Raw genomic sequence first — 12,001 nt, 5'->3', positions numbered from 1 at the left:
CTAGATTTAACTTCTTAAAATAATATAATTTATATATAATAATACTATTAATATATTAATTAATAAGATTCTTTTTTATATATTACTTAAATATAATCTTAATTTCTAAATCTAAACTTTTAATAAAATATTAAAAAAAAAAGACTTCTAATACTAAAAAATAAATAAATTACCTCTAGAATATTTATAAAAAGACTATAAATAAGTTTTAAATTATATAGGAAATATAATAAAGATCCTATAATAAAAATTATAAGCTAAAAGACTTTAAAGTAAAAATCCTTATATCCCTTTTAATAAAGAATCTCTACTTTAAAACTAAAGAAAAGAAACTATCTCTCTATTAAATTAAATCTTTCTATATTCTTATAAAAATTAGTACCTAGATCTATTATATTATATTACTAGAAAAATACTTAAGATTATATAATATCTTCTTTATTTCTCTTCTTAAACTATAGAATAGCTAAAATAATAATAACTTATAAATACTAATACTAGAACTTAAAGATAAAAAAGAATAAGAAGTTAAAGAGATTTAAGATAAAAGAGTCTTTAATAAAGTACTATATTATTATATAAAATAAATAGAATAGTCTTTAGAATATAACTAATAAGAACTAGTAGAATATTTAAAAAATATAAGAGATATAATAGCTTTATTTAAGAAAAACTAAGCTTATAAAATAGTATCTTAATAATACTAAAAACCCTCTAAAACCCCTCTAAATTATCTTTAAATTAATACTAAATAAAGAAAGGCTATACTAAATAAGATTATTTAATTAAAAAAGAGAAAGATAAGTAAAATAAAAATAATAAATTACTATAGAATTCTATACTAAGCTATAAGTATCTTAATATTAATAACTATTATTATTATAACTAGAATTAAAATAACCCTAATTAAAGTTATATTATATTAATATTCTACTATAATCTCTATAAAAAAGGATTAAATACTACTTTACTAAAGAGTAAAACTAATATTACTAATCTATAGATATAAAAGATTATTAAGATAGTAAGAAGACTAAATAGAAAATAAACTAGTCTTAATATTTAACTCCTTCTATTACTTAATAATAAATATAGTATATATCCCTATAGCTTAATCTATATTCTATAAATTAAAATAGAGCTTATAACTAGAAAGATAAATAAAGATTATCTTTTAAAAAGATACTAAGAGATAAATAGACCCCTCTATAGCTATAGTCTTACTTTCTTTATTCTAAATAGATATAGTATTACTAATAACTATTATAGTAGTACTATTATTTTAATATTTATATATTTAGTTAAAGATTAATTAAAACTAATATAAATTACTATAAATACTATAAGATATCTAAAATAAATTAGTACTAAATTAAATATAACTTAGAGAAAAACCTTATCTAAAAGTAATTCTTACTATATTTCTTATATAAAATATAAATAATTAAGTTTATATAATCCTAATTATATTTAATCTTAGGAATAGTATCCTTAGGAGAATAAAGAGCTATTTTAGTAATATATCTAATATAAAATATAAAGGAAGAATAAGTAATTTAATTATAAAAAGAATATAAGCTAATAAAAGTACTAGTAATATTCCTATTACTTCTATTAATCCTATTATTTCTATTACTATTACTATTATCTCTATCTCTAGCTTAATCTTTATCTTTAGTTATATAATAACTACTATAATAAGAAAGATTACTAAAAATACTAGAAGTAGTAGTCTTAGATATATTAAAATAAAATAAGATAAAAATAAAGAGTAAAAAGATAGAGAGTTAAGAATTAAAAGCTAAGAAAAAAGAAAAGATAAGAGTTAAAAAGATAAAAAAGAAGCTCTTATCTTAAAGATATTAAAAAACCTATATTACTTTATTTATATTTATATATAAAGATATCTAAAATAGTATTAGTCCTAGAATCTTTATTTAATATAATATTATTAGATATAAATTACTTAATTAAATATAAGTTATATAGATAGTTAAGTTAACTATTATTAAAAGGGAAGGATAAATTATTATAGGATTCCTAAATCCCTTTAGATACAATTTAAATATAATTTATAATTACTCCGTAGGCGAATCTACTATAATATACCTACTAATATATAACTACCCTAAACCCTAGCAAGCTCTAACAATATTAAAATATATAAACAATAGCTACAATTCTTATCCTACAAGAATCAGTTCTATATATCAACTATTCTTTTTAATCTTTACTATCCGATATCCTTACCTACTAGAGCAGAGAGATGAAAGTACTATGTAGACTCGGATGTAAGCCACTACACACTAAAAAGACACTAACAGGCGCTAGGATAAACTAGTATTATTACAGAGATCCCTGTCCACCGTACATGTATACTAGCCAAAACTGGGATACCAAGTGGGAAACCCGGAAGTCCCCCGTCAAACTGAATTCCCTTCTGCCTAAGACCTTTTCCTTCCAACTCAAATCAATATCCCATAAAATCCTTCGCAACTCATTCATTACAACTTGGGGCTTACACTCGTTCACTTTCTCCCTCTTGCATCGCGGCATCGATTGCTGGCCCAAGTTCCAACGAGCACGATGACCAACCCGGGTATTTTCGAAGTGGACTTGGTGTTCCCACGCAATGCGACTTACACCCCCCAGGCGCTGATGCCCATCGTGTGGGCGGTGCAGCGACCAGATATGCCTCCCGCATTGGCGAGCTCAATTACTTGGAGCCTATTAGAAAGCAATAATTATACCGCACCAGGCTCCTCAGACGACGGCCTTATTGAGATGCTCTCGCCATTGCCAGGGAATGAAACGCTGATCTCGAGGTTCTTTAATACCATTGAGTATCCAGATGGATATTGGAATTTGACTTGGACTCTGTGGGTCAACAATTGCTCTCAGGAAGGCTCATCTCAGTACATCTTGAAAACTGGCTCTACAGTATTTACGATAAGCAAGTCGGGCCAGGAACCCGATCTGGTGGCTGCTACTTCTGCTGGTCAATGTGATGCGATGGACGCATATGCCTTCAACGTGACATCCTTCGGTGAAAATTGCGGTTATCTCGGCCCAACTCCAACCACCAATCCGTGCGCCGTGAACATCAGCTCATCCGCCGCCTCCAGTCTATACGCCTCGGCCACTACCTGGTATTGTGCACCCAATACTGTCGACAATCCCAACGTGACCTGTCCGACCAGCACCAGTACGTCCTCTGCCAGCAATCCGGCGAGTCAATCGTTCATGGTCACAAGAACGGCCTTGTTAATGCTACTGGTCGGGATAACCAACTTCATATTGATGGGTTAGATGAGTTCTCCCCTATCGTCACAAAGTCTGTCATCACTTGTAATTAAATGTGGCTTTTATTACATGTGTGTTCAATTATACCATTCTATAGCATCGATTTTGTTTCGCGAACTTTTCACCCCTCGTTTATTACTATTTTCATTCTTATTACTATTACTATTGATATTACCATTATAATTTGGGATTTGTTTTCTCATTCAGGTAATTTTGCGCGATTTATACCACACGCAGGCCAATGGTCTCCCAAGGCTATAGTAATTATGTGCCGACGGCCAAGCTTTGAAGAATTTGATTATCCCCACTTTTATGTTCGTCTACAACAGTAGGAAATTGCTTAGCATCACTTGATGGCACTCTAACCGTCCTCCGTTTGTCGGTATGGAAATTTCAGTCTTTTTGGAAGAAGGCGCACGCCTCCCGGGAGAGGCGGCAAGCCCTTCAAATTTCGAGATTTTCAAATTTTCACATTCCGAACCTCAGGGTTTCAGGGTCTCAGGGGTCTCAGGGTCCATGCAGCTGTTCACACCCTTGAGCAATCATAGCATAATAAAAACCACCAATAAAATGAGGAAAACTCGCCACAACCCAATTAATCTGTGTATCATTGTGGTCCCCACTGTTCTCGGTTGTCTCCGTCCTATCCGTCCTTCCGAATCCCGAGATACGGCCCCCAAAAGGACCACCTCGGGCACCTGGGCACATTTTATTGTATTGTATTTACAGGATTGTCGCTCCGGGTCAATCTCCCAATACTAGGCGAAAGGGCGGAGCGTTCAGTCGTCTAGTTTCTCTTTCAACCGCAAGACTAGTATTCTGACCAATGGTTAGAAGTTCTAAATAGTAAAAGGCTGCAACACTATATTAGCGACGTTGCATCGTGAGATCAAGAATTTCTCTTACTCGTGACTTACTACGGACTCAGTACGGAGTACGGAGCATGGAGTAAGATGTGCGAAAATGGACTGCGTCCATCGGTCCAGTTGTAAATTGGCTGAGGCTGCAGGTAGCGCCGTTCACACTAGACTTCAAGTTGAGATGTATTTTAATTTAACAGATAGCGCAACTGGTTTACCAGACTATGTGGTGAATTGATTTGATGCTTGTAATACGCTAGTATCGTCTCTTTTTCTCGTTCTCCGATAAAATTGGTGGCGTTCGCCAAGGTGATATGGCCCTAAAGAATGAGACGTGCCCACGTATTGGAGTCCCTGAATCTCTCCACCTGTAACCCCAATCCTCCATACCAAGAAATTACAAGAAGGCTTCGCAAAGCTTAGCTCAATAAGACTTAGCCACCTCCATAAGGCGTGGAATTTCTATACACTAAGCCACTGGATGGACCTCTAGGGCGCTCTATTCTCCTTAAATATCTTAGTGCATCGCTTCGGGGGCTTCTATCTATTTACGTGAGAGTCCGGTGAAGCCATGTGTTGGAACCAAGATAAAAGATTCAATATCTTAATATACTAGTAGTAATCTAGTTATACTAGATACAATAGGGCTAGTTACCATACGCTTCGCACTTAGTACTTTACTAGGAACTTAAAAATACTTTTTTTCTTTTCCCGACCGTTGTAGTTTGTATACTATAGGTAAGTTCTATAAGTTAATTCTATTATCTATATCTCTATATTACTTATTTATCTATATCACTTATCTCTTCTCAAAGATCAAGAAGTACAATAGTGCTAACAACTTTCTAAACCGATCTCATCCTCCTTACTTAACTATAGCTGACCTGGGGAATAGTAATCCTTCCTCGTTCATTAATTATTTATAACTATAAGACCGTAGTAGCTTCTAGGGACACCTACTCTTCCTTTACTGTTGAATAGGGTCTAACTAAGGACACCTTTGTGTCTATTAACCTGGGTATTACCTACCTAGATCTTATGAGCGGTCAAAATTACTATATGGTTGGTATAGTTATATCTACTAGACCCACTATAACAGCTTCTTCTATAATAACTACTTCTATAATCACTAACTCTATGTCATCGTTAACGTTAGTCTTATTATCGTCTTCGACTTGGTCGATCTTATCAACCTCGTTATCTTTAACTCTATATAAGCCTCAATAAACTAAGACTACTGTTACTTGTAACTAATACTACCTAGTGGTAAAGAGCGACTTATATAGTGTTATTAAGAGCTAGTATAATATCAGCTTAACCGAATTTCTTATCTAGAACCTATTACTTAACTCTAGTAAGTTATATTCCTCTTATGAATTTTGCGTATCAGCAGTAAAGTACATAAGAATAAAGCTCTTATACTGATATATACTATAGATTATACTAACCTCCTGGTCGGATACTACTATTATATTGATATCCCTAGCGCCACCAAGGTTACTACTAATACTACCACCAAGGTCTTAACTATAGTTACTCCTGCCGAGAGTATTACTACCCCTACCCCTATTTAGACTAGTATGACTACTACTTGCAACAAGTTCGACCTTATCTAATCTGGCGATACCTACGCTATTATCGCCAACAAATATAATATCCCCCTAACCAGCTTCTACGACTAGAACCTAGCCGTCGGCTCTTCTTATACTTACCTTAATGTGGGCGACTACGTCTATATAGATATTATTAGCTCCACCGCCACGACCTTAACCACCTTAACTACCTCTTCTAGTAACGGGATTCCTACCTCTACTCCCTTTAAAACCAGAATAGTAGATAACTGCATAACCTTCTACTTCGTCAGCTCAGGTGATACTTACATAAGTATTACTAGCAGCAAGGGTGTGACTGTCGCTCAGATTACAAAGTGGAATCCTAATATTGGAACCGGTTATACGGATCTTTAGTTATATAAGTATGTTTGTATTGGGGTGTAAGCCTCTATAAGATGATTCTGGGCTTTGACTAGTGTAAGAGGATGTGTATGTTTATATTGGGGTGTAAGCCTCTATAAGGTGATTCTGGGCTTTGACTAGCGCAAGAGGATATATATATATAGATGATTGATAATAGATAGATAATCAAGATAGGTAAAGGGATCATAACGAATCACAACTGGTGTACTTCACAAAAGCATATTTTAGCTTAAGTTTAAGATGGTGAAAAGAACTTGAAACTAGCCTTATAGGCCATAGTAAAGTCTTAGTTTAAATCAATATTCTAAGGTATTTAACTGATCTACCTCTCAATGGTTTTCGATATTAATATCTATAAAAAGAACTTCATCTATAGAAAGATTATTACCGGTCATATAGGGAACTGAGTAAGTCTTTTAGAGCCATAAGGCTATTTATAAATATTCCTAATCACCTAAGAATATTTCCTATGTATATATAGGAGGTACAATTTATAAATAACATAAGGAAAAAGGGTCTTCAAAGTGAAATCGTTGATCATGTTTATTTATAAAATATCATAAAACTATCTATTGTATCAAATAGAAGATCGATAGATTTAAGATTCAAATCAAAACCGCTCCATCATTTAATTGCGTTCAACATAACCTCACCAGCGTTAGTATGTTTGGCCAATGTTCTGCTTTGTGACCCCCCAGAGCTAAACATTTATTAGCAGGATTTCTAGTCAGCAGAAATATTGACAGCTTTGCACGGAAAATCGTAGGGCCTCCGCATTGAACAGCTCTACATATTAAACGCGTCTGTAGGCGGCCGGTAAGAAAGAGAATAATCATTGATCCAGCTCGAAAAACGCAACTAAAAAACAAATTGAACAATGCCATCCCAGCTTACCATTGGGAGACCCCTTCTCGCAAGCTTGTTCTTTCTTTTAACCATTATTTTGACACGGAGTATTCCCTAATCGGCGTATAAAGCTAAGTCCCGAACTGAGATTCTAGTCAAATGATTTTGCTTAGGCTAACCTTCAATAGAAGCTTCTACAAGTGGTTCTTCGGGACTGAATAAACTTTCCGCAGCAGAAGTCCCGTGTATAGGTAGAGGGGCATCAGGCAAATCTTCCATAGAATATGCCTCAGGAATAATCCATTCCTCGACAGACTCTCCGACGGAAGTTGGGAGGGAATAATATCACTGTCTAATTAATTGTAGGGAAACAACAGCAGCAGCAGCAGCATCAGGGTTTACCTTAAACTGCCATCACATTATTCTCTGGCTCAGATCTTGGCGTCGGGGAATTTCTTAGACATCTAAAATTGCCTCGAAATTTCTAGTAGAAGCAAGCTGCTATTTGCCACAGCTTGACAATCCGCATCTTGCGACACGCCACCGCCAAAGCAAATACAGCATTATAAAGAGCATACAAGAAAGTCTAGCGAATATGGTTGGCTGGTAAGAGAAGTACGTCGGTCCTGTGTATCCCTACTTTCTCTGCTTTTCCACTGGTTACTACAGTCTAGACACCATATTTCCTGTTTTGGGTTAGTGTCAAGGACGTAACCAAATATAGTGCAGCAGCATAGTAACTCCCCTCGACAACTTCTCTAAGAACTGACTTACCTAGTATAATACAATTATAGAAGAAGCTTTTCGGAATTTGATAGTAGGGAAAGTTCAGGAGTTGCTTGTATTCTGCGGGATCGGCGACTGTGACTATGAACCTTTTAAACAGCATATCCTAGGTATTTCTGATTTTGGTAAGTCCCGGATTGCTCCTCAACAAACTATTTCCACTGATACGTATAGTCTGCGAAATGCGGCTATAGGTAGGGATAATAGATCTACTGCCTCTCCTTACTCTTAAAGCTAGTCTAGATCCTGAAGTAAAGTGTGGCTCTTACTGGTTATTTCCTATACCTAATAAAAGAAGTAGAGTAGACTATAAAGGGCTAGATGCGTAGTCTTATAAGAAGAAAAGAAGAAAGAAAGGAAATAATACTAAAGATGTGACGCAAGAGACGAACAAGCCCGTAGCACTTTAGGAAGGTAATAAAACAACTGGACCTCTGTTGACTAAGGCGAACGCCATACCTCAGGCTAAGACTCCTTTGACCGCCATGGACACCTCTTAGTACGGGAAAGCGCTGTATAGGATTATTAAGAATATACTTGTAAACTATATAAAGCTTAATGATCCCCTTGGAAGATCTGGTCTCCGGTCAAAATAGGCAAATATAATAACGAAGGTTGAGGAGATTTAGAGTGTTATGAATAATAATATTAAGCTGGAATATTCCGATATAGTCTAGCTAATCAAACAGAAGAATACATTCTCTGTAAGTAGAAATATCCAATCACAGCTTAGTGAAACTATCTATTAGGAAATCATTAAGAAAGGTACTAAGCTCCTTGATCTAAAGGATTTGCTGACCTTAAAAGGCCCCCTTAATGAATTTACGATGGCCGAAAAGATCGCTACCGAAAGATTTATAAGGGAAGTAGGCTATGGACTTAGCCCCGCTAATTAATAGTAGTACTGTCTTTTTTGGAAAAGACTGTTTGATATATAGAACACAGGTATTGATAAGATCCTCCTACACTATATAAAGGAATTTGACTGCTGCTACAAAAGCTACTTATTAGAAGCTAAGACTTCCTTGATAGAAATTGTCTAGCTCTGGGAAGAAAAGGATAGCTTTTATATTAAACAACTAGAAGAGTGAGTAGCTAAAGAAAGTAAGGGTAATTTGATAGGAAGGCTATAGTTAAGCCAGCTGCTTTTAATAGATAGACTTAGTGTTCCTGAAGATTTATAGAATTATGCTATTAACCTATGGTTCTTAAGTATAGAGAAGACTATCTTTTAATGGAGTAGATCATATAAACTATCAGCTAAACCACTTAGTGGGTTCTTTAACTTAAAAGTAAAGATAGAAACTATATAAAATAAGTCTATCTTTATTATACTTTAGCCTAGGAAAGATATATTTCTTATAATTTGTTCTATTATATTAGTCTAAGAAGGAGATATCCTTAGGTTATTTTCTAGAGAGATTCGGTACTCTTTAGACTATAATACTGTCTATGGTATACCTGGCCTGGAACAAAATTTATGGTTGGATTATTCTAGAGTTACTAGGGCCCTTAATTTAATGCGGGTATTAGCTTCTGGAGGTAAATCTAATGTTTGTCTCTAGTGGGAGCTAATTGATAGATGGAGTGAAGAAAATGTAGATCTTATATAGAGGGTCTTGGTTGTTGCTCTTCGGGTAATTCAACCATTTGAAGAAATTGTTTGTACTGCCCCTAAAAAAGAACAATATCTCTTGTACTAGTTGCTGGTTTATGTAAAGCGAGGATATATGAAGCGAAGTTCTTAATTCTTTTTCTTTTGTTTTTATTCTAAATTTTTATCTATCCCCCCCCCCCCTGTTCTAACCTTAGCTTCGTATAAGATTAATGACTGCCATAAAGTGAATTTATTGAAGTATGTAGCCTCGGTATTCAATCCAAATTCGATTCTTATCTCTTTAATTGGGTTTCTTAGTATCTAGAAACTGAGCCTAGTACTAGGTCTAGCAAGACTACTGGGTTCGGGAAGGCTCCTGGCGGAAGGCTATAATGTATGTAGACCTGGAGCTGCTTTACTTTGGTGGGGTATTATATAGATAAATCAGCTTGTGCAGTCATAGCCTCTTAGATCTCCGCAGTTTTAATAATGATGAACCCGCGTGATCTGAATTCCAAAAAGGGGTCTCCGATGGCCCAAAACAGGTAGAGAAAGCACGTTGTGAGGTTGCAGGATTGTATTGAGCACGGTCTGAGCGCCTGCTTGAATAGTTGGTAATACGCGACTGTCGATCGCGCATGCTTAGTAGTTGTTGGTATTCTAAAGTAATGTACTGGTAAAGCTATAGAATAAAGCCTGCCTATGGCTTGGACCTCTATTCTGTATTTCGGCGCCCGATTCATGCTTAAACACCAAAATCCCAAGCCCCTGGACCATCACTAGTGTAGGTGTATTTTTACTTTAAGGCTTTGGTAGGCCTCTGGATGGCTGGATGTCTATACCATCATGGTACTGAGTCCGGTTCTCTCCACAGCTCCCTTTGTTTAATGTATAGTAAGAAAACTAAGTCAGAGTCAAAATATTGTCTTGATCTACACCAGATGTACTTAGACTACTCCTAGCTTGAACCTGGTTTGTAAAGTAAAGAAGTGGAGCTCTAAAGGTTGCCACTGAAAAGTACTTTGTTATTCCTAAGATAATCTGGAGAAAATAGGGATAAAGGGTAAGAATATGTTTCTTCTACTGCTCTATGTCTTGTCCTAACCTGTCTCTGTGGGACTAGTGAATTACCGGCAAAATCCTGTAAGGCGGACTTGGTCGCTATAGTAGCACTCTGCCGCAAGCGGTCAAAGTTCTAGTTCTAGGATCCCCGTGATATCATGTGCAATGTCGATCTGCCTGTTGAGTGAAGCTTAGCCACGGTTGTTGGATGCTAACTTATTGTGTAATGATTAAACCTATATCATCTCCTATATCTTTTCAGTAAGTAAACCACTATTATGGAAAATATTCTAAGCTTGGACTCCGACCTGTCAACTTTGGCAGTTTTCGTCTCGAATGCCAGCTGTACTCTTTACGGTATTATGGATAGCTTTCAGTCGACCCTAATGTCTGTTCGAGAGCTTTCACGGGATCTTTGGGTTTTGATGGAAGCTTTAGGTGGATTAAGTGATATATACGACCTATTTACTGATACTGAATTACTTAAGCTTTGATTTATTTTAATACGGTGTGGGGTCGCTTGTGAAGAATTTAAGGAAGTGGTTAGAAAATGCCTGCCTTACCTGGACGATGGGAGTGTCGATTGTCGATGCTGGACTAGTTTACGATATATGGGTGGCAAAGTCGATACTTTTAGGTGCCTGCTATTGGTGTATAAATCAGCTTTTGAAGTTACCCTTGTGTCCATGTACCTGTAAGTGGTATCGCGTCTTAGGCCCTCGTTCTATAAGGTTTCGTATAAATTTATTGATTATTCTTTCTGAGCGGTTCAGCTGACTGCAAAGCTTTGTTGATGTCGAAAGCCTTGAAAGCTATAAAATTCGTATTAAATATGCCAAGTCTGATATCGAAGACTTTCTTGAGAATCTTGACTATGAGATACGCCTACATGAGCTAAAACAACTGGAGGAACAGCGGCTGGGTATTGATAAGTGCCTTGAAATATGTATCTATTCTTTTGACTCTATTGATTTGATTTAAGTTAAAACAGAAGAAAATGGTAAGGTGTCCGGAGCTGACCAGCCTACTGTGTTTCTTGACTCATATAAAAAAGGAAGCTTCAGTACTATCAACAACTATTCCACGGGCGATGCCGTTGTCTTTATGGTTTCCACCGACCAAAGAACCATTCACAGGGATAATAAGGCGTTAGGGTAGAGGTCATGTTATCTCACAGGCTATGTCAATGACCAGAGTGTTCAGTAAATATCGAAGGATTTTGCTCTGATGAATATAGGATACTTTGAGCGAAAGGAGTCTTCTGCCAGAAAAAGTACCTCTGTTGCCGCTGATAATCCGGATTCTTGCCACCCTGAGGCTTAATTCGTTAAGTAGTATGGGAAAGGTACAGTTCTATCTAAGTGAACTGATAGTAAAATTCCTTCTACTATTCCTGACTTGCTTCTCCCTCTCACGTTTATTGATTCTTTTTGTGGAGTTCAGTTATATGCTCAAGTGCGAGACGGTCCCATTTTGTTGACTTAAGGTTTGGACAGTTGTGACGGTATCCGGTAATATAAGTCCGATCTGTGAAGTTACTAGATATATCCGTGTAGAACCACTTGTACGAG

At 35.9% G+C, this 12,001-nt stretch overlaps 1 protein-coding gene across 1 annotated transcript; it reads left to right on the top strand.

Annotated features, from left to right (window-relative positions):
* Window positions 1-2,586: 2,586 nt before the first annotated feature.
* N7478_012333 (uncharacterized protein) lies at window positions 2,587-3,309 on the top strand (the record flags this gene model as incomplete). The annotated part of the gene is made up of 1 exon (XM_056928547.1): window positions 2,587-3,309. One exon carries the CDS (start codon window positions 2,587-2,589, stop codon window positions 3,307-3,309), a length of 723 nt encoding a protein of 240 aa, XP_056773105.1.
* Between the last annotated feature and the right edge of the window lie 8,692 nt (window positions 3,310-12,001).

The sequence above is a fragment of the Penicillium angulare genome (assembly GCF_028827245.1).
Source record: "Penicillium angulare strain IBT 27051 chromosome Unknown utg000011l_segment0_segment0, whole genome shotgun sequence".
NCBI classification, from domain to species: Eukaryota; Fungi; Ascomycota; class Eurotiomycetes; order Eurotiales; family Aspergillaceae; genus Penicillium; species Penicillium angulare.
This window is presented reverse-complemented; position numbering and strand designations above follow the sequence as displayed.